Below are 24191 nucleotides of genomic sequence, written 5' to 3' on the forward strand. Positions count from 1 at the left end.
ATTTAAAAATATAAAATGACAAAATGCAACATCCTACCATTCTGATGGTATACATGAATGTTCATTCTGGTTTTTTTTTTTTTAAACATTTCCAATTTTTTAAAAATGGAGGGAGTGGTGGTGGCAAAACATCCCAAACTAGAATACTTGGCTTCTCCTTTACTCTGCCTCTCTAGCATTGATATATTGATATCAATATCTAGATAGAGTTTCCTCAGTAGCAAATTCAGGAGAAATATGTGGTACTATCTACAAGATCTATAAACCTAAAACTATCCAGAGTCTCTAAAGATCCACAAACCTAAAACCTCCCCAACTCTAACACCACACGGTAAATAATATCCAGACTAGGGAATGAAACGTGGATTTCTCCCCTCATTTAGGATAGTCCATCTCTCACAATCCACAATTCCTTCTCCAGAAGAAATATGTATAATGGAAGAACTGTCCTGGTGACAGAGAGACATGGATTTATTAAGCCTTTCCGAGTGTCAGAGTCCTCATCTCTAAAACGGGGAATATTAACACCTACCTCGTACACTGTAGTGAGTGTAGTATGTCTAGAGCCTGAACAGAGTAGCTTTTAATAGTAATAAAATCTCATTTAGGGGCTTGGCCCGGGTCCCTAGACAGAATCACGGTTTTTCACGCTGCCTTCCAAGCTAAAGTTGGTTTACCTTGAGACGTCCCGGGGAGGTAGTTGATTCAGTTGCTATGGCGACACTCCGGTTCCGCCTCCGGGCTTGCTCGAATAGCATGCTGGGAATTGTAGTGCGTGGGAACCTACACTCACCGAGGGGGCGGGGCAGCTTCCGGAAAGGGCACTGAGTTTCCCGTTCCTGCCTCTACTGCCGTCCCTTAGCCCTCTGTGCGTCTGGGCCACAGAACCCAAAATAAAAGCCCAACTATGAGTCTCCCTTTCCACGTCCGCCTAAAGTACAGTTGAGGGCAGGAGAGTGGAAGCAATGAGGTACCAAGGGCGGAGACGGGAGCCGCACTGGTGGGGCAGGAAGAGGCGAGGCTCCCGCCAGGGGCACTGAGGCTCCGCCTCCTTACATCACTTCCGTAAACAAAAGTTGCCGTGGAGGAGCTGGGTCCGGGATGTGATCCCGGCTTAAGTTGCAGCAGTATTGTCGGCGGCTGCAGCTGCGCTGGTGGCTTCGGAGCCTCCGGGGTCTTTGCAGGTTGAGGAAGAGGACCCCGATCCTCTCCTTCCTCAGGTAGGAAGTGGAAGGAAAAGCGCTCCCGCAGTGTCCCTGTTAGGCGCCTTCCACCACCCACTCTGGCCACTGCTCAATTCGGAGAGCTGAAGGGTCACCGTGTCGGCTGATTGGGGAAAGGGAATGAGGTGAAGTCAAGAGGGACTCCTAGTGGTCCTGTTTGGAAGCTGTGGGTTCCTGGCAATCAAAACCAGTGTGTGAGTAACTATGAGCAGTCTGCGAAGGCCTTCTTTAAAAGCTTCCTTGCTACGTGGTGTACAGGAAAGATTTCGGTTCTCTTGTGGCAGAGATTTGCCTTCCAAAAACGGATAAATTTCAGGCCCTGGCCCTTCAGTACATCATAGTTTAAGCCACTATTGGTTTATTTGCATTACTTTACTTCCTAGGGTTTTTTTTTTCTTGTTCTTATATCACCAAATGTGCATTAGCATCCTTAAATTCGAAGGTTAATGTGTTTATGTGTAACACCAGTTTATACAGATCCTTACCTCTTTGGAGAACTGATATCCCATTGTCTCTATTCAGTTGCTTATTAAAATTCCATTTAATTTGTGTTGCATGCTGAAACAACGCCAAAATGTCTGTTCTATTACTAAAGGAAAAATTGTTAGCCAGGATTTGAATGAATTTATATTTTGTATCTAGGATTAAAGACTGGTCATTAGAGCTTTTCCTTTAAAACCTTTTCTTCTCTGGAAGTATCATAGTTCCAGTTGTGATTGTCTAGAGTCAGCCTGAGCCAACCGAGCTGAAATGGTTTAAATTCCAGTGCTAGTGGCACCAAGTTTAGACAAGGGCAAAAAATCTGTTTTCATTAAAATTCTCAATTATGTTAGGAGTGTAATCAGTGGATTCGAATCTTTGGGAATGGTCATAGCATGGTTAGATTCAACACAGTGTACACAGAAAGGGCTAATACTGCTAAGGCACTTTACAGTCTGATGAGGTAAATAGCCATGTAAATTTCTCATCTCATGACACGGGAAACAATATAATTAAGAATTTAATAGTATGCATGGGGCACCTGGGTGGCTCATTTGGTTACGCGACTGCCTTCGGCTCAGGTCATGATCCTGGAGTCCCGGGATGGAGTCCTGCGTCGGGCTCCCTGCTCAGCAGGGGGTCTGCTTCTCCCTCTGACTCTCCCCCTTCTCATGTGCTCTCTCTCATTCTCTCAAATAAATAAATAAAATCTTTAAAAAAAAAAGAATTTAATAGTATGCAGAAGTAAAAAGAAAATGTAGAAGGGTATTTTTTGATAGATGGCTGTTAGGAAAATAGAGCTGATTAATACATGAAGTAAGGGGGGAATATTGGACTTGTGTTCTCTATGGAAGGGCCAGCTGGAACTTCATAGTGTAACTTTTTTGATACTAGCAAACCTAAACATATATAATACAGTTTCATGTATCCTTGGAAATAGGTAGAGAAAGTATACTCAAAATAATCATGAAACAAATTTAATTTTATGGAACTTAAGTTGATCAAGGAACTAGGATCAGTTTTATCCTTAGGCAGAGACTGAGTTTCTGCTTGGTGGTTGAAATAAGGTTTCTAGTTATTAGTTAAAATGCAGATACCCCTTTCAGTTATACATCTGTTTGAATCTGGTTGGTTCTTCTAAGAATAAATTTAAGCAGGGAGATCTAAAGACCACCTAGAGCTTGAGTCAGACTGAGAATATCACATGGCTATTTTGTTCATTTTTTATGTATTGTTCCCCTTCTATAATGTAGGCTTTTTGAGGACAGGAACTTTGTCATGTTCACTACCTTCTTCCCAATATCCAGAATAGTACCTGGCAGGTGGAATAGAGTCAATATTTGTGGGATGAGTGAATAAATTCTTGATATATTGCTATCAGCCTATGAAATGGGTCTTTAAACCCCTTTCATTTTTGTATATTCTAGCATGTATGTATAATTTTGCTGTATTTCCTTAGGTCATAAGAAGCTGGCCTTGGTGCAATAAGGAACTTAGAACAATGGAGGAGCGGAAAGTGAAGAGGAGGAGTCCTAAGTCTTTCAGTGCCCACTCTACTCAGGTTGTTAATGCCAAAAAAAATTCCATTCCAGTTAGTAAAAGCACAGGGTTTTCAAATCCTGCATCACAGTCAACTTCACAGCGACCAAAGTTAAAAAGGTAAATTTTTTTTCTTTCATATTATCACAGCAACATGCTATCAAAGTAAATACTAAATCCAGTAATTCTTTAACACTTTTTTTCTCTTGGCTTAACTTTTAAAACAGTTGAGGCACATATTATATGTAATTTAGAAAAAACGTTATGAAGGTAACAGTGTGTAGGGATTAGAACATGCAGAATGAATGATTGGTTTGAAGGCCCTTACTTTGTCTCCTACTAAAATAGAATGAGAAAACTTATGGACACAGTTGATGCATTAGCCGGAAAAGGGAACAAAATATACAGGTTTTTTTTTTTTTTTAACTAAGCTGAGAGTGCTTTGGTAATTTTACTTTTTAAAAAAGGGTGGCTTCATTGTTGTCATAGAAATGATTTGTATTTATTGTAAAAATTCAAACACAGGAAAAGTTCAAAGAAGAAATTTAAAACACTAAAATTCTACCACCTAGAACTACACGTTATTAATATTTGGTGAACATCATTTGTCTTGAGGCTCTAAAGGAAACAGGAGCAACAAATTTAAATGTGATATATAATACTGCTGCATGTATGTGAGTATTCTGTAGTATTAGATATTTGGAAAGCAAGATAATATATAATATATATGTATAATTCTCTCTTTTTAAAAGATAATCGTATGCAATTAATGTTTTTATTGCATTGTCTTTGCAGAGTGATGAAAGAAAAGACCAGACCTCAGGGTGGAGAAGGAAAAGGTGCACAGCCAGCTCCCATTCAGCACTCTTTCCTCACTGATGTCTCAGACGTTCAGGAGATGGAGAGAGGGCTTCTCAGCCTTTTGAATGATTTCCACTCTGGAAAACTTCAAGCGTTCGGCAAGCCATAGATATTTCCCCTTTGTTTTTCTCTTCAAGATGTTTGCATCCTGTTTTCTGAATTTGTTTTGCCATTCATTTTAAAAGTATCATTTTCTTTTATTAAAAAAAAAAATAGAGTCCAGAGGCATAAAATGCAATCATCCTAGATTTCATTTGTCATGGATTATAATTTGTTTTCTAAAATTTCAGGAAAAAGGGTTATTTATTTATTTATTTATTTATTTATTTATTTATTTATTTTTGAGAGAGAGTTGGGAAGGGCAGAGGGAGAGGGAGAGAGAGAATCTTAAGCAGGCTCCATGCCCAGCATGGAGTCCCACTCAGGGCTCGATCTCACAACCCCAAGGACCTGAACCAAAATCAAGAGTCAGACGTTTAACCAACTGAGCCACTCAGGCTCCAGGAAAAAGTTTTTTTAAGATGGGAAGGTTGGTTGAAATGTTAAAGTAGGATTACTATTACGGAATAACTATCCTGAAAGTAACAAATAAAAGGAATATTCTTCATCAGTTAAATATTTTAGACTTAATGTTTTAGTTTGGGAAAGTCTCAAGATCATTTTTCTTTACACTTTTAAGCCTAAACTTAATTCTTGCCCACCATTCCTCACTTTTGAATTTAAAAGAATCCACTTTTCTTGTTCTTCCATGAAGATAGAGAACAGTTAACTGATTGTTCCATTAAAACAAGTAGATATTTTTGGATATGAGTTCACAAAGTATATAGTCAGAGTTTTTGTATTCAGCTTGCAACTTACTTTATAAGTCTTATCTGATAAAATTGTCCTGTATTTTTTATAAAGCAATTTGAAAATTATCGAATGCATACATACAGAATCTCACACATATGCATAAATGTCATCAACATAGATGCTGGTTTTTTGAAGTCACTACCACCAGCACAAGGGTAAATAACCACATATAAAACTGGGTAAAGGTCCTGAAAAGCGCAATTCACTTGCTTAACAAACACACATGCAATAGTAATAAAACAAATATCACCTCATACGAACAGACTGGCAAAATTAAAAGACTGGTAATACCTATTACTGGTGGAATTCAGAGAAGAGTTCTTTCATAAATTGCTGATGAAACTAGAAGGGTCCATGTTTGAAAGTTTTGTTCTTTAACTCTTCTCATTAATCCTGCCTGGGAATCAGTGAGTCCTTCATATCTACCGACTCATTTTCATCTGAAGGAACATTTTTTTCTATTGTTAATTGATTTCTCCTCCATCTGTTCCTTTTTATCCTTTTGGAGCTTCTGTTGTTCTCATGTTAGATCACCTGGATCCCTTATGATTTCTGCTTCTTTATATTTTTACTCTGTATTGTCCCCCCCCTTTTCTCTATCTATATATGTTGTGTATTGATACATTTATATTTCTGCCAGTATATACATATGTACACACACACACACACACACACACCCCTCTCTTGGGGTATTTCTTCCACTTGACCTTCCAGATCACTACTAATTGTTAAAAAACAAAGGAAATACGAGATATTTTCTGTGAGGAAAGGATGACTTTTAAAAAGCTGTAACTAGCTTCAAAATTATCAGTAGTCAACATAATTTAATATTGTCGATTTATGAAGATACAGAGCTAGCTGGAGGAAATTATAGTGTAATTTACATAAATTCTAATTGAGTCAAGATACTTCAACTTTAGCTGAGCTGTAGTATACCTTTGAGAAAACCAAGGTTTTTTAGAAAAATATTTTAGTATCAGGAGGTTGTAGAGACAAGGGGCACCTGGCTGGCTCAGTCAGTGGAGCATGAGGCTCTCGATCTCAGGGTTGTGGGTTCAAGCTCCACGTTGGGTATAGAAATTACTTAAAAAAATACATCTTAAAAAAAAAAAAGAGGTTGTAGAGGCTATACTTAACTGTATGAAAATATGTAATTTATCATGTACTGTGTATATATTAGCTGCCCTGAGCAGATAATGCCACCTCAGAGAACTCTGGTCAATAAATAATGTAAGACCTGTCCTTTAGCAATTAAGCTGTCTTGCACTAATGAGTATACAATTGAAAATATTACAATGTTTCTCATGCATCATAACATTCTTCATAAATATTTTCATTTATATTTCTTAAAGGAGGCATATATAATTGGTGGCAAAAATGATTCATGGTTGACGTTCTTACAAGACTCTCAAGTTCACTTATTATAAAATGTTAGGTCACTCAGTTCAAATGGCATTTGTCAAATTGAACATGATTAGATGATGCTGTTGCTTCTAGAAATGATACTACTATTGAAAAAAAAGAATTTTCTTTTCCTAAGGGATGATTTTTGGTTTGGGGGGTTTTGTTTTGTTTTTAATTTTTAAAAGATTTTACTTTCAAGCAATGTCCACCCCCACCATGGGGTTTGTACTCGTAACCCTGAGACCAAGAGTCGCAGGCTGCACTGACTGAGCCAGCCAGGTGCCCTGTTGATTTTGTTTTTTACAGAAAATCTTTCCTATCTGATTTTCTTAGTGCCCACAGTCATTTCTTAGATTATCATTGTTTTCCTGTGAAAACAGGATTTGATTTGTGATTATACACAGAAAATATTCAGTCATTAACAGTGCAATTTACAACAGAAAGAAAGCTAATTTCTTGTGAACACCTTGAATTTAAAAGTTTTTCCTCAAGGCAGTTAGTTTGAACTGTCCTAATCTTTATTAACGTTCTGGGATGTTCCCTCAGGAAATGAATGTTCCATTGAACAGATGGAACATGTTCGGGGAATGCAGGAGAAATTAGCTCGCTTGAATTTGGAGCTCTATGGAGAGTTAGAGGAACTTCCTGAGGATAAGAGAAAAACAGCCAGTGACTCCAATCTGGACAGGCTTCTGTCTGACGTGAGTGTAATTCTTTTTCTTTATTCCTTTCATAAAAATTTTTTATTGAAATAAAGTTCATCGTTTTAATCATTTTAAAGTATACCGTTTAGTGGTTTTTGGTACATTCACAGTATTTTGCAGATATCACCACTGTCTAATTCCAGAACATGTTCATCACCCACAAAAGAAACCCTTTACCTCTCAATTCTCCCTTCTCTTCATCCCTTAGCAGCCACTAATCTACTCTCTAACTGTATGGATTTGCCTATTCTGGATATTTCATATAAAGAGAATCACACAATATGTGGCTTCTTATGACTGGGTTCTTTCACTTAGTGTAGTATTTTCAAGTTTCACACATGTTGTATTCTACTATTTTTTTTAAAAGAAATGTATTTCAAAGAAATTGCCATATTTACGTCTGAGCATATATTCTGAGAATGCTGGCAAATCTAAAAGTGAAAGATTCACTTCTGTACATATATGATAAGATCTTAATACATAGAAGATCATGACATGATTAATACATTTTGTGTTATTCACTCAGGTGGTTACTTATTTCTAAATACAGAACTGTATTTGGTGTTTAAGGTAATTTAGTACATTGCTATGTGTGTTAGCTCGCTAAAGCTGCCATGACAACGTGCTGTAGACTGGCTACACCTGAAGTTTATTCACAGTTCTGGAGGCCCAAAGATGGAGATAAAAGATGTCATCAGGGTTGGTCTCTTCTGAGGCCTCTCTCCTAGGCTTGTAGATGGCCATCTTCATCTTTACATGGTATTCACCTTTTATAAGTGGGTGCCCATGTCCAAATTTCCTCTTCTTGTAAAGATAGCAATCATACAGGATTAGGGCCCACCCTAATGACCTCATTTTAACTTACTGCATCTTTGTAAGACCCTGTCTCCAAATACACTCACATTCTGAGGTATGGAGGATTAGGACTAAAATGTATGAGTTTTGGGAGGACATAATCCCATCTATAACACTACGTCTGATTCTTAAACTGAAAGGTGTTAATGAAATTTATCTCTTTAAACATGAAGAAAAATTGATACTTTAGTTTCAGCATAGTTTCCATATTCACTAATGACAAAAAGGTTTCATTTCTGTTGCTTCTCTTTATCCTTTGAATAAGTAAATGTGTGGGAAATGATATGCCCATACTTTTAAAGTTTCAAGCCTGTGTATTTTATTTCACATCTACTGTGTTCAGTCTTACCAGTATTTCCTTTTACTAGCCCCTCTTAATAAATAAATGCAAGTTTGTTTTGCAGTACATTTAGGAAAATGACTGTGGTATGGTGAGAACACTGAATTTGAAACCAGAAAGCCTTTGTTTAGTCTGGGGTTTGCATTCTGGTTATATCTGTATAACTTTGTAAATTTAGTTAATATTTCTGTAACTTTGATTTTTTCCTCTGTAAAATAGGTGTGATTAATTCTGCCTCATCCTGAAAACTGAATGAAATGTGAAATCTTTAAAACAAAGGTTTTAAAGATTTTAATCATTAAAATGGCAACTTTTTTTAAACTATTAATAAAGATGATTACAATTATTCATGGTTTTAAGAATCCTTATAAAACTCCGGTTTTTATTATCTGGTTTCAGTCTCTTCTCATATTTGTGTTTAATAAATGCTAAAGGTACTTTATAATTATTTTGTATAAGTGAATTTCCCAGCCTGGAAATTTTTGGAAAGTTTTTTCAATATTTTATTTTTTCATTTAAAGAAAGCTTACATGAAAAATAGGTTATTTTAAAATGTGTAAACAGTCATCTACTTAAGATATTTTTCTTATAAAAATTAAAATTAAATTTGTTTCTTTGTGTTACAGTTAGAAGAACTGAATTCTTCCATGTATCCTTTTGCCTAATATCAACAGTGAAAAGTTTACAAGTTGTAACTTCTGGTGAATAGCTCAATCAAGTAAACAAAGGCACCTACTGTTATTTACTGGGGCCATTTCTCTTCCCCTTTGGTTTCCAAATGGAACTTTTAGTTGTTTTTGTATGCTGCCATTTTGTGTTTCTGGTTTGTTCTGCTTTGCTTTGTATTGTTTTTGGATTTTTAAAAACAAATTTAAAAAAAATTAATCAGGAGAATTGAGGATTAGGCTATTGCCATAGAAATTATTTTGAACCTTGGATTCTTAAGTTAAATAGCAGTTGGATATGCAGACATAAAATGCCATACTTAATTTACTGTCATTACAGGGGCACCTGGGTGGGTCAGTCACTAAGCATCTGCCTTCGGCTCAGGTCATGATCCCAGGGTCCTGGGATCAAGCCCCGCATTGGGCTCCCTGCTCTGCGGGAAACCTGCTTCTCCCTCTCCCACTCCCCCTGCTTGTGTTCCCTCTCTCGCTGTGTCTCTCTCTGTCAAATAAATAAAATCATTAAAAAAAAAATTTACTATCATTACATAGAACACTTTAGATGCATATAAAGTGTATTATAGGATTAGCTTAAAGGAAATCACCAAGGCACATGTAAAATATTCAGGCTTTGACATTTCAGTTTGGAGCAATTATTTCAGGAACTTTTCAAAATGTATTTTTGCACATAGTCCTAGGTACAGTGTGAGATTATAAGAACAATAAGAAATGATCCTGCCTATAAAATAATTTGAGAGTTTAGTCCCTTTGGACTAAATAATGAGATACTTAAAAAGATACTGGTTGTAGAGTCAAGAGATTTGATTTTTGAAATTTGGTTTTGATAATTAACTTTGGGTAAATTGTTTAGTATCTCAGAGTGTCCTCTGTAATATGGGGTAATTGCTACATGTAATGAAGTGTATATGAAATTTTCCAAACTGTAGAATATATATATATAAATTGCTATTATTGTTAATAACATATACTGTTATTAATTGCTAAATTATGCAGTAGCAACAATGAAGAAATAGAGAGGTATATACAAATCTAGTAATAACAATCATTAATCTTATTTGAGTCCTTACTACTTGCCAAGTATTTTATGAAGGGCTTTACATGCATTTTCTTCTTTGGTCCTACTCTTGTAAGTAGGTGGTATTATACTTATCATTTTACAGATGAAGAAAATAAAGTTTTGAGAAGCGACATAAACTGTGAGAGACATTAACGTAAAATATCATTGCCAAGAAGGACTTAAATTTGAGGATTAGATATGAGTTAATTACGAGGCTTCTCTTAGTATTAGTTCCTAGTTCTTTTTTCTTTTCCTTATATCCATTCTGAGCTTTGTATTCTATGCTTTATATTCTTTCTATGTGTATGACACATCAGTATCTCCTATCCTCTGAGTTTTTGTTAAACATTTAGGTTGATTTACCACTTTGCCTGATTCAATCACCACGGTTGAACAAGATTACATGATAGAATACAAGAGCATGGGCTTTGAATTGCTTGGTTTCAAATCTTGGTAAGCATGTGTGTAACCTTGAGCAAAGTTTGGCAACTCTAGTTTCCTCATTTGTAATAACTGTTCTCTCTCTATTCAGAATTTCCCTCCTACCTTCCCTCTCTGTCATCAGTTGCCTCTGTTATTTCAGTCTCCAAGATTATTTAAATTCCTTCTGTGACTATGGCAGACATTGCTACTCAGTCATGGCACTATCTGCCATTGAGCCTGGACGTGGGCAGGAAATTATTTGCCACTTCTTAATCACAGTTAGTTGTCAGGCACCATCAGCTCGGTCTTTTATCCTTCCTTCATTCCTTACCCTCATAACTTTATCCCATAACCTTTCAAATTTCTTCTGTTCCAGCTCCAGAGCTGCACTAATATGGCAGCCACGAGCCATGTGGCTCCTGAGCACGTGAAATGCAGCTAATATGGGCTGGAATGTGCTAGAACTATAATTTGTATACCTGACCTCAAAGATTTAATATGGAAAAAAGAATGTAAAATATCTCAATATTTTTATAATGATTATATGCTGAAATGATAGTTTTCTGATATATTAGTGTAAATTAAATATATTTTAAAAATTGTATCTGTGATGTGCATTAAATTTCTTTTGGACAGTGCTGCTGTAGACTTTAGACAATACCACTAAATTATTCTTCCTAAAAATATCATTCTCATCTTGCCATTCCTATTTCAGACCAAGTTTTTCACCATGTCAGACTTTCTTTTTTTTTTAAACATTTTATTTATTTATTTGACAGAGACACAGCGAGAGAAGGAACACAAGCAGGGGGAGTAGGAAAGGGAGAAGCAAGCTCCCCGCTGCTGAGCAGGGAGCCCGATGCAGGGCTCGATCCCAGGACCCTGGGATCATGACCTGAGCCGAAGGCAGACGCTTAACAACTGAGCCACCCAGGCACCCCCATTTCAGACTTTCTAAAGGCTCTCAGTAGTATGATCTCAACCTACATATCCTCTTGTATTTTACATTATTTTTCATTACCACTAGGCTGGTTCTCTGGATATCTTAGAACACATCATGTTCATGCTCATCTTAATGCCTTTGTTCAGGTTGTACTTCCTACCTAGAGTTGCTCTGGTCTCCCCCTTTCCCTTATCAAATAACACCAAAGCTGACCACTTCCATAAAGCATTTTATTTGTACCTTGAGCTAGCATTCTACTTCATTATCTGTTGATTTTTGTATACGTTAAATCTCAGCCTTCCAACTGGACAATGTCTTTGATGGCAATACTCATGTCTGTATAATTTAGCAACCTCTGCTGTATGTGTATTGCTAGCATTTAGTTGTTCTCAGTGTATCCATAGCATTGTTTGAATTGGGTCTTGAAAAAATGGATAGCAGGTGGATCATACAGAGATGAAAAAGGAAAATGAAAGGCAATGATGATAAGGAAAGGGAATAATATTGACCTTATTGACCAATAAGATTTACCATGTTTATTCATTTGGTTCATTTGTCCTTTGTGTCAAGGGGCCCCATGTGGGCCTCAGGTAATAAAACTTTATCTCATTTGTACCCTTTCACACAACTTAAACAGGAATTCCAACCTGTTTCCAATCTTCTTAAAGAATCATTTAGAGGGGGACTCCTGGGTGGCTCAGTCGGTTGAGCATCTGCCTTTGGTTCAGGTCATGATCCTGGGGTCCTGGGGTTGAGTCCCACATCAGGCTCCTTACTCAGTGGGGAGCCTGCTTCTCCCTCTACCTGCCACTCCCCCTGCTTTTGCTCACTCTCTCTCTGACAAATAAATGAATAAAATCTTGTTTAAAAAAATAATTCAGAGGATTATAGGAAAAGTTTTAGACCTATGATGATTCTGTTTTTGACTTTTACAAAGAAATTGTTTTCCCAAGGATGATAAAGTGGTGTCCTCTCAAATGATTGTTTTTTAATCTGGTAAGTTTTCATATTTGCCTCTCACCAGTTCCTTACCATGAAAATCATTCTTGCCACATTAAAATAATTCTGTGCTGTATTAGAACCTGAAACATAATCTTGATTTAGTGACTGTTTTTAAGTCTTCAAATTCTGGATATAATATAATTGCTTCACGATATTTAAAAATTGTCTTATCACATCCAGGTTTCTCAGCGACATAGGCACTTTCCCTTTAAACATATTTCCTTTATTTTAATACCTCTCTCTCTCAGCTCCTCCTGAGTGTAATTTCCCATGATTTAAAAGAAGTACTCATTACAGAATGAAAATCTTCTTAACTGATGAACTCAGACAAAAACTACATTTGGCAGATGCCCAAGATGTTCCAAATACTTCTACCAGCTAAAATGACATGTGGTCGCTTTCTCATGGCTTGAAGATGAGCAGCATTCTTTACTTTTCCAGCTGAATCCAATAGCAGAATCATCTTCCACAATAAGGAATGACGTAATTAAAGTGCCAGTGCAATGACTGATTTCACTCCTGCTTTTAGTGAATTTGCCTTGCTGTTATTTGCCATAACTGGAGCCTAGGCCTTGTTGAAGGCTTAATCAGGAAATGTGATGCAGAGGTTGTGCTGCTGTGCTTTCTGTTGTTGCCTTACAGGGGTTATACTTGAAATGCATTGAGCAAAATGTTATTAATAGGGCTGAAGGTTTATCCTTCCTGAGCTCACCAAACTTATTCCCATGTTGATTATAAGTTGATGATGCACAGGCTTCTTGGGGCAGCCCCGCTTCAGTTTACGTTAGACAATCAGTACACACACTGGTGTGTTTTCCAGTGGCCAGTGCCAACAAACTGGTAAATGAGTATTTGTGAAATTTGCTATTTTTAATAAAGTGATTGTTTTAAATTAGTCTTTATTGTTTTATTTTGAAGAAACCTGTAGTCTTCAATCTGGGAATACAAGAATTCAATCCTCAAAAGTACACTGTGTTTATAAAATTTTGGGTTCTGTAATTTTCTTCCAGGTTTTGCACCTTGTGCACATTTCAGTGTTGGTGTCAGTCATGAAAAGAGCATGGGCTTTAAAGTCAGACCTTGATTTGAATCCCCATCCTGCCCTTTAGCTTTCTATTCATGCACATTTACTTCTTTGGGTTTAACTTTTGTTTTTCATCCAGAAAATGAAATTAATAACCAGCTCGTAGTAGTAGTGATTATGAGGAGAAAGGAGAAAAGTATAAGTTGCTTATCACAACAGCTAACACCAACAGTGTACAGCAAACATTAGTTTAATTTCCCATTTTACACAGCTTTTTTGAAATAATTAACTCATACCCCATAAAATACACCTTTTAAAGTGTACAGCTCAGTGGTTTTTACTGGATTCACAGTTGTGCACCTGTCACCATAATCTAATTGTAGAACATTTTCCTCACTTCCATCTTTCCAAAATGAAACCCATTGGCAGTCACTCCGCATTTCTCAAACCCCCCAGCCATTGGCAACCAGTAATCTACTTGCTGTCTATGGGTTTGCCCATTCTGGACATTTTGTATAAATGGAATCACACATGATTTTTTATGATTGGCTTCTTTTACTTAATATTTTCAAGGTTTCAGGGTTTATCCGTGTTGTAGCATGGCTCAGTACTTCATTCATTTTCATGACCAGATCATACCCCATTGTGTGCATATGCCACATTTTGTTTATTCAATCATACCTCAGTTGCCTTCACATTTTAGAAGAGGCCCATGCTTCTTCCTTGTTTCCAGGATAGAGAAACAAGCATCTAATTTGGTGGGAGGCTGAAACCCATTGAAAGATATAAATCTCGATTTTAGTAATTTTTGGCATTCTGAGTTCAAAGAATTTTGACCAACTTATCTAATGGGTCTTTTTGATACCCCTTTTAAAAATGAGAAAATTAGCAGAACATTAAATACAACCTTCCAAACTTTTCACTTGGGTTGAGAGGACAGGGATTCCAGGGTGGGGAAACAGCATTCTAGAACCCAACAGAGCAAAAGGAAATTTTGCCATGTGACATGTTTTTCTTGGATGGGTCCTGAGACAGAGTAAAGCAAAAGCTGTTTCCTGTGGATTAGTGACAGAGCATCAGATTGACCTTGTTTATTCATTTGGTTCATTTGTCCTTTGTGTCAAGGGGCCCCATGTGGGCCTCAGGTAATAAAACTTTAGTTTATCTCATTTGTACCCTTTCACACAACTTAAACATATTAAAGGCAACAGAAAAAAAAAAAGGTGCCTGAATTAAAATAAAACTTTTAGAAGAGGGGCACCTCGGTGGCTCAGTCGGTCAGGGGGCAGTCCGCTTCTCCCTCTCCCTCTGCTCCTGCACTCTCTCTCTCTCAAATAAATAAAATCTTTAAAAAAAAAACTTTTAGAATAAAATTTATTATGTAGATGTTGTATACTCCTTGTAGACAAATTTTAACTACGGATGATTAAAAAGAAAAATACTACCAGAGCAAACCATTTATCCTTTTTTGTGTTACTTCCAGATCCCTTAAACTTGTTTACTTTGATTTTGGTTCCTCCTGCAGAACGCTAAAATTGTTAACAAGTATCAAAATAGTCTGAGGATTTGCTGAAGATAAACCCCACCTTTCCCATCACAGGGCTTTAATATTGCCGGCTTCAGTGTCCCATCATCTCCTCTTGGCTGGGGTCCCGCTGCCTGGCGTCGGCCCCTCTGCTCGAAGCCCTCAGGGGTCCCACCCTAGGCTCCCTGGGGGACGGCGAAGGAGCAGGGACCCCAGGCTGCCGGGAGACCGGCTGCTGGGCCCCGCGGCGGGGGAGGCGGGGGAGGCGCGCGCGGGTCCCGCAGTCCCGACGCCGCCGGCGCTGATGCACGGGTCTGCGGGGGAGGGGTTGTTGTCCGTCCCCATGGAGACCGCGCCCCGCTGCGGCCGCGTGCTCAAAGCCCTGCATTTCACTCGGCGGTCCGAAGAGGAGGCAGCCGCTCCAGGCCCGGTCCCTCGGCCACCTCCGGGAGGTAAAGCCCTTGCTTCTGGGCCGCGCATCTTTTGCTTGGGACCCCATGGACGCAGCGCCCGGGCCGGCTTAGCTTCCCCACGCAAGCCCGGAAGACCCTGAGCCGCACTGAGGCGGGCACTGCCATTCCGCCCCCCCCGCCCCCACGCCACATGACCTTGAGAACCTCCGCAGCCCCACAATTATCCAAAAAACCCTGCCTGCAGTGGCTCTGCGGAGAAACAAAATCAGTCTGCGCAGGTTTGAGTTGGGCGGTGGCAAGGCAACTGAACCTCCTCCAGAGCATTCATTAGGGATAGAAATGAAGTTATTGAGCACTTTGGGAAACACGGATTTTCATTCGACCCCAGACTGGCTCACACCAGCTCCTTCCCTCTTTCTGCCAGTTCTCACCCTCTTTCCAACCATGGAGTCCCAGCGGTGTGGGGAGGGGGGAGTGGGGCGGGGAGGGGGGCGGGGAGGGGGGCGCGGGGCGTGAAGGGGAACTACAGACCTGCGGTGAATACGGGCCCTGGTTAGGGTTGTGTCGCTCTAGGAGTTATTACTATGCTAAGATTTGATGAACAGAACAAATAATTAAAGACATATTTTTTTCTATATTTTTCTTTTTAAAACTCATGCTGCGCTTATTAATAATTCTTACCATAAATATCAGAACAGAATATCCTGACATCATCTGTATCAAAGTTCAGCACAACCCAGGCCACTGTTTTCAGGCCCATCTTGGCATTTGTGCACCTGGGGAACCTCAAAATTCATGCTCTAAAACTTATTTCAGAAGGAGAAAGTAGGGATTAGGGACTTGAAAGTTTTAGAACAGCCCTGTTTATTTTTCCTGAACGAGTTTAAATAGCTGCTTCTTGTTGCAGCTCTAATTTTATAGTTTTACTTGTCAGTCAGCCAGTCCAGCATTTGATCATGTCCAGTTTGGGCTCACACCATGGCATTTCTTACACCTCCTGTACTATCAATAGTGCAGATTTCCCCAAAACATGCCATCACTTCCACTATCCATTACTTATTTGTGCATTAAAAAAAAATTATAGGCCAGTTCATGTTTAAAATAAGTCATGTTTCTACAGGTCCTGAATACAGACATTTAACTTATCGGAACTAGTCTTTTATTTGTTTTTCACTAATCACACAAATTTTTCTTATACTCTGGTTCTTTTTTGCAATCTTTAGAACCAGATAATTTTATAAAGATTTTACTGATTTATTTATTTGAAAAAGAGAGAATCTCAAGCAGACCCAAGCTAGTCCCAGCCCACCCAGGTACCCCCCAGATAACTCTTGAAAGGCATATTTAAGGGGTTAAACTGGGGTTTCTTCCTTCACTCCTAGTAGTTTATTCCTTCTTCATGCTGCAAGAGGAAGACTTTCTATAGAATTTTTTTTCAGTGCATAGAATCTAAAAGTTTCTCAGGGAAGTAATTGTCAGGTACATAATTTAAAAGTTTGACTTTGCATAGCCTCTGAAATGTTGAAAATATAGAACATGCTTAAGGGATTAAACTGTAGAGAATAAATGAATCATGGTACAACTTGCATGTGTGGATCATAAGAGAACACAAATGTAGGTACCTCTGTGGCAGGGAACAATGTTTTGTTTCTAATTTCCCTTCAAGTCGTTTTGTCTCCTACCGTGGAGCAGGACTAGCCTAATTTACGTGTCTCCACCTGTGTAAGAAATCACCTGAGGAAACAGTTAATGACAGTAGGATTCTGCTTTAACCCAGTGACAATTTAGCTCTCTCTATGGACTGGCAATTGCCCAGCCATCTCAACCCTCAAACTGGTTTTGGTTGTCACACAATAGGCTCCTCCCCACCTCGCCCACCGCCCCCCCTTTTTTATTTTTGCTAAGCAAAGAAGAGCTAGTGTCAGTTGCTGATTTCCTCAATAGCCAGTTGTGTGGTCAGCCATGCAAAAGAAATTGTATTTCCAAATTAACCCATAGCAGTCATACATCCAATTTAAGTTACACTCACTCTTTAGGGAGGATCCAGTATAATTTTTAAACTTGATAACTAATTATTCCCTGTCTGACCTCAGATGATTTTCTTTAGCCTGCTTTTCTCCTCTGTAATCTAACTCCCAGGGTGAAGGTGAGGAGTGAAGGAGCTAGTGTGTGGGGAAGTGATTTACTAGCACAGTGCAGGTCAGAGTAACCACTCAAACACAAATTAAGAGAAGTACAGCATTTATTACGTGGCTCCCTCCCCACTTTGATTTTGTAACAGTATGTATGTTAGATCTAGTTCTGTTAGCAATAGATCTAGTTCTAAATGAGAAGAACCACAGATTGGGGTCTCCTACTTCATTCCCTTCTTGGAACACACTTCAGAAACATTTAGAGCCCTTGTTTTCCAGGGTCATGTAAGAAAGAGGTATCTGGGGCACCTGGGTGGCTCAGCTGGTTGAGCGACTGCCTTCGGCTCAGGTCATGATCCTGGAGTCCCGGGATCGAGTCCCGCATCGGGCTCCCTGCTCGGCAGGGAGTCTGCTTCTCCCTCTGACCCTCCCCACTCTCATGCTCTCTCTATCTCATTCTCTCTCTCAAATAAATAAAAAAAAAAAAGAAAAGAAAGAGGTATCTATCTAGTTGGTGTCACCCACACTGGGGCCTCAATTCAGTGGACACCTGGGCCATAAGCAAGGCAGCGGCTGGACCTTTACTTTTCTAGGTGTGACTCGCTGCTTTGTGTAAGAACAAGAGAAATCCTAAATGATCAAGGAAGAACTTCATGGTATAGTATTTTGGCTCTTGGAGAAAGGGCACAGGGAAAAGATGAAGAATGGATGAGAATTTGGTTTTGTACACTTAGGTTTTGAATTGCTCTTGGTAATAGAAGATATTGGGGACCACCATATTGTAAACATAGTTCACAAGAAGTATTCTTGCCCCAGAATTCACATCCCAAATGAGCACCCTAAAATACTTCCCTTTCCCCCGATTTGCTGATGTTGTGAAAGAATAACCTGTCAGATATACATATTAATTCAGTTCTAAGGTTATTTTATCATCCACCTCATTTAATATCATGATGGAAATTACTAATAAGATCTACACAAGTTGATAGTCACAGTTTTGACAAAGGTGTCAAATCCTAATAATCAGTGAAGGAATCTGGCTTTTTCTTAGCTTGTAACTCGCTTTTCAGCCCTTGAACTTGGAAAATTAGGGAGTGTGAACAATTACTCATCTACTCATTCAACAAATACTTGCCAAGTGCCAAATCAATGCAGGCATTATGTGGTAGGCAGGTTCTAAAATGGCTCCCAATGACTCCAGCTTCCTGATATCCATGCCCTTGTGAATCCCCTCCCCTTGAGTGTGGGCTAGACTTGTTTCTAATGCAGGGGTTGCCAAACTTTTTCTGTAAAGGGTCAGGTAGTAAATATTTTTGGCTTTGTGGGCTATATGGTCTCTCCCTAATTACTCAATTCTTCCTGTTACAGTATAAAAGTAACCATAGACAATATGTAAATAAATGTGATTAGCTGTATTCCAATTATTTACAAAAGTGGTTGGCAGGCTGAATATGGGCTGCCAGCCACATGTGCTGACCTATGTTCTGACTAATCAAAAAGTGATGGTGTAATGCTTCTGAGATTATGTTACACAAAGAGTCCAACTTCCATCTTGCCTGCCCTGTCTTGCCGTTTCACTTGTTCACCTGGGTGGAAACCAGCTGCCATTTTATAAGCTAATAAGTTATGAAGCTCACATGGGAGGGAATCCTCCAGCCAACAGCCTGCAAGGAACTGGGATCCTGTTCCAGTAGTCTGGAACTGAATCTTGCCAACAACCACTTACATGAGTCTTGAAGTGAATCCTTCCCCGGTCCAACTTTTGGATGACCATAACCCCAACTGAAACTTGGTTGTCAGACTGTGAGCCAACGGACCCAGTCAAGCCATGCCTTGACTCCTGACACAGAAACTGTGGAATAATAAATGTTTGTTATTTTAAGCCACTAAGTTTTGGGACTCTTTGTTACACAGCATTAGATAACCACCATGATAACCATATCACATAGCCAATACACATTATGATAGGCTCCTGTAAGAATGAACAAGCGGAATGCTGCTTATTATTTCCTCCTCTTAGAGATTCACAATGAGTATCAACATATTAAGGTTTCCAAAACATCTTATAAAAAAGAAACTTGTTTAATTTTGTTCAATCAATCATTTCCTAAGCATATTTAACCATGGATCCTGTTTTTCTGAGAAGTGCCTATTAATATTTTATGGAGCTACTATTTAGAGAAATATAAAATGCTGGAATATGAAAAAAAATCATTCAATTTAAAGAAGTAGTGCTTGCCAACATGCCATTTCTCCCTGGGTTGAATAACTAATCAGCAAAATTGACATCTTAGAAGAATGCAAATAATCTCGTGGAAATTTATATCCCTATCTATCTCTGTATTTGTATCTCTATCTCTATATTTATATCTCTATCTATATATGATGTACTGTATTCAGATATTTAAGCCCACCAGCAGAGACAGTGACTATTCTTTCTGTAATGTTCTGCTCATTATGTAACTCAGTAATCCTTTAACACAGAGGATAATAACACTTTTAAGAACTTGCTAAATCAAAACTCCTTATGTTGGCTCTTGGAGGGATTTCACATAACAACAGCTGGGCATCTTAGGAAACTAAGGATTTGTTTTGATTTAATGTTGATTCAGAAGGAGGTATTTAATTTCCCACATTGCCATGAGGTTTTTATCTGAACAACACATTATTATACTGTAGTTTGCCAAGGCACAGCATTTCATTGCTTTGCTTTACACATGAGGAAACTGAGGCTCAGAGGCTAAATTATTTGTAAAGCTTCACTTGGGGGAAAGGAGAGCCAGAGCAGGGATCCAAATTCAGCGTTGTCATGCTACTCTCTGTAATATTTCCAAAATTATTCCGGGGTGCCTGGGTGCCTCAGTTGGTTAAGCATCCAACTCTTGATTTCGGCTCATGATCTCAGGGTTGTGGGATCGAGCCCCGGGTCAGGGTCCCACCTCAGGGAGAGTCTGCTTGAGATTCTCTCTCTCCCTCTCCATCTGCCCTTCCCCCCCCCCTCTAAAATAAATAAATAAAATCTTAAAAATAAAATAAAATAGGGGCGCCTGGGTGGCTCAGTTGGTTAAGCGACTGCCTTCGGCTCAGGTCATGATCCTGGAGTCGCGGGATCGAGTCCCGCATCGGGCTCCCTGCTCGGCGGGGGGTCTGCTTCTCCCTCTGACCCTCCCCCCTCTCATGTGCTCTCTCTCTCATTCTCTCTCAAATAAATAAATAAAATCTTTTAAAAAAATAAAATAGTTCCTAATCTGGTACATGCCTTTCCAACATATTCATTTTTAAAACACGCTTTCATCTCTCTCAAGTGTGGTAAGAATAGAGGACCTGCAAATGTTTGTCTTATTCTCAAAATCTTCTGGCTCCACCATAAAATTTCTTCAGCTACTCTGGGCCACATTGTTCTCTCTCTTCTTGGAATTTATAGCAAAAGAGGATTGCTTGGAAACTGAGACATTTCTGATGCTGGAATCCCAGCTAGAATTTCACCGACAAGTGGTCATCCAATTCGTGTTTTAATATCACTGGTAATGGACATAGCCTCCTGAGATAGCTAACGCCACTGAAGTGATTATTTTCCCACTTAGGATGATCCAAAATCTTGTCTCTCTGACATCATACATTGTTGTTAATTTTGTCTTCTGGGGATTCACAAACCATGTGTAATTGATTTTATACATAAAAAGCCTTCAGATAGTTGATGTGTGTGTGTACAGTGTGGGAAAGAGGTCCAATTTCTTCTTTTTTTAAACAGATGCTCTGTTTTCTATAAATGGAAAAATCCATCTCTTCTTTGACTTATGCTCAACAAGTACCCATGTATACAAGAGTCTATTTTGGACTTTCTTCCATTCCCCTGGATTAGATATTTGTCTCCATAATAATGCCACGTCATGTTGTTGCTCCAGCTTTATAGTGAGTTTTTATATCTAGAAACACATCTCCCTCCCTGGTTCTTCCAGACTGACCTGACTATTTTTGGCCCTTTAAAACTTCCATAAATATCTTAGAATCAGTTTTTCAAGTTACACACACGTACCACAATATCTCTTAGGATTTTTTTTTATTGAAATTGCATTGAATTTGTGGATCTGTTTGAGGAAATTAATCTCTTCATTCTGAATTCTCTAATTCATGAATAAAACATATCTCTCCATTTATTTAGGTTCTTTAGAAATGTTCAAGAAAATTTTATAATTTTAACTTTTTTTTTTTTAGTAGAGATTGGTTCTTGAACTCACGACCCTGAGATGACTAATATATTTGGCTGAGCTGAAATCAAGTGTTGTGCTTAGCCAGCTGAGCCACCCAGGCCCCCCAAATTTTATAATTTTACTCATAAAGTTTGTACTTTTATTTTTTTCTAGATACTTAATAGCGTTTGGTGTTTTATAAGTGATATCTTTTTTTCTTTTGAGAGAGAGAGCAAGAGCGAGTTTGGGGGGAGGGGCAGAGAGAGAGAGAGAGAGAAAGAGAGAATCTTAAGCAAGCTCCATGCCCAGCACAGAGCCAAGGCAGGGCTCGATCTCACAACACTGAGATCATGACCTGAGCCAAAATCAAGAGTTGGATGCTCAATTGATTGAGCTACCCAGGTGCCCCAATAAATGATATCCTTTTTTAAAGCTTCTTGATCAAAATAGAAGATGTAGAAAAATATGCAAATCATAAGTGTAGAATTCAATGAATCGTAAAGTGAACTCTTCTGGGTTCCTACTGCTAGATCAGGACCTGTATCCCAGAGTCATGTCTCATGTCCCTCCCAGTCATACCCTCTCTTTCCTCCCCAAGGGTAACACTATCTTGACTTCTAACGCTGTCATGTAGGACTTTGTGTAAATTACCATATAAAATGTAGTCCATTATTTCCAGCTTCTTTGTTTAATGTCTTATGTGTGTGATTCACACATATTGTTGTGTGTAGTGGCAGATTGTTCATTGATATCCAGCATTCTAGCACATGGATATATGACAATATATTTATCCATTCGGCTGCTGGTGAATGATTGCACTGTTTCCAGTTTAGAGCTATCCAATGTAACTGTGAATGTGCTTGTGGATATATTTCGTCCACATGTTCATGTTTTTCTGTTGAATCAATTGTATGCACATGTTCAACTTTAGCAAATAATGCCAAACCATTTTTCAAAGTACTTACACCAATTTGCATATTCACCAGCTGTATGTGACTATTCTGGATGCTCACCAGCACATGGCTCTGTCGGTCTGTGGATAACAAATTCTAGGTAGCTTGAAACAGAAATCATTATCTTTCATGATTCTTTGGGTTTTCTGGCCTCACCTGGACATTTTTTCTGCTGCCTGTTATAGTCTGGGGTCATTCATATGGTTGTAGTCACTTGGGAGCTCAGTTGGAACAGAATACCCAAGATGGCGTCATTCACACATCTGGTGCTTTGACTGGGTTGGCTGAAACAGCTTTGGGCTGGCTCAACCTCTGTTTCTCCATATGGTCTCTCATTATGCTATAATCTAGCCCATGCTTATTTACATGGCTGCTACATCCTAAGACTACAAAAAGACAAACTGCAAATCTTCTTAAGGCTTAGGCCCAGAAGTCACACATCTTCACTTTATCAACATCCTTTGGTTAAAACCATGAGCAACTGAATCCTGCTAATAACCACATGAAAGAGCTTCAAATCCTTCAAATGAGCTTGGAGTCCTAGCCAACATCTTGACTGCAGCCTTATGAGAAACTCTGAAGCAGAAGTACCTGTTATGGCCTTAATTGGGTTCCCCCCCCCCCAAATTTCATGTTGAAGCCCTAACCTCCAATGTAACCATATTTGGAGACAGAGTCTATAAAGAGGTAATGAAAGTTAAGTGAGGTTATAAGGGTGGGACCTCAGTCCAATAGGACTGATATTTTTATAAGGAGAGGAAGAGACACGAAAGATCTCTCTCTCTACCCCCCCACCCATCCCACCTGGTTTGTGCACAGAAGAAAGGCCTTGTAAGAACACAGAGAGAAGGTGGTTGTGGACAAGCCAGGCAGAGAGGTCCCACCAGACCCCAGCCCTGACAGCACCTTGATCTTGGACTTTTAGCTTCCAGAATTGTGAGAAAATAAATTTTTGTGGTTCAAGGCACTCAGTTTGTAATATTTAGTTATGGCAGCCCTAGCGGACTGATTAGGTACTCCACTATGCTATGCATAGATTCCTGACCCACGGGAACTCCGAGATAATAAGGTTTTTTTGTTTTGTTTTGTGCTATTAAATTTTGGGATCATTTGTTACACAGCAATGGATGACTAATACATCAGCCTAGGTTTGTTCTCTATGTCCTCTTTGTGTCCTAAAAAGATAGGCAGGTGGAGTGCCCTTTTTAAGCCCTTCAGATTATTGCTTTCCAGGGAAGAAAAAGTCAGTATTCCTGGCTGGTAAAGAATCGTTCCAATTTCTGAGTCATTTTCCCAGCAAAGTGAAAAACAACTCTGGTTTAGATTCATATTTGGGTGCCAACAGATGAGGACAGAGTAAATTGCAATGACTTGGAGTTCATGAACTCCCTGTGCATATTTGTATGGATTATCCTCCATGGAGATGTATATATATGATTTGCTGTAATTTTATCTCTATAAATATAGAGATGTAAATGAATGGCTGCAATTATATAATTCCTATAAGGACAACATTAATATACTGGATATTTCTAGGTGATCTTCATTAAGCATCTATTGAAATGAACCTATATTTCTTAGGGCT

The 24191-nt window shown here is 38.8% G+C and overlaps 1 protein-coding gene across 1 annotated transcript; it reads left to right on the plus strand.

Moving 5' to 3' along the window:
* Nucleotides 1-1193: 1193 nt before the first annotated feature.
* Nucleotides 1194-13264, plus strand: CCDC28A (coiled-coil domain containing 28A). Its single transcript, XM_034990777.1, has 6 exons — nt 1194-1220; nt 3163-3362; nt 4038-4201; nt 6906-7060; nt 8885-8907; nt 12697-13264. Exons 2-6 carry the CDS (start codon nt 3205-3207, stop codon nt 12749-12751), a joined length of 555 nt encoding a protein of 184 aa, XP_034846668.1. The 5' UTR covers nt 1194-1220; nt 3163-3204; the 3' UTR covers nt 12752-13264.
* Nucleotides 13265-24191: the final 10927 nt, after the last annotated feature.

Source organism: Mirounga leonina, unplaced genomic scaffold (genome assembly GCF_011800145.1).
Source record: "Mirounga leonina isolate KUSES-001 unplaced genomic scaffold, KU_Mleo_1.0 Mir_53, whole genome shotgun sequence".
NCBI lineage: Eukaryota > Metazoa > Chordata > Mammalia > Carnivora > Phocidae > Mirounga > Mirounga leonina.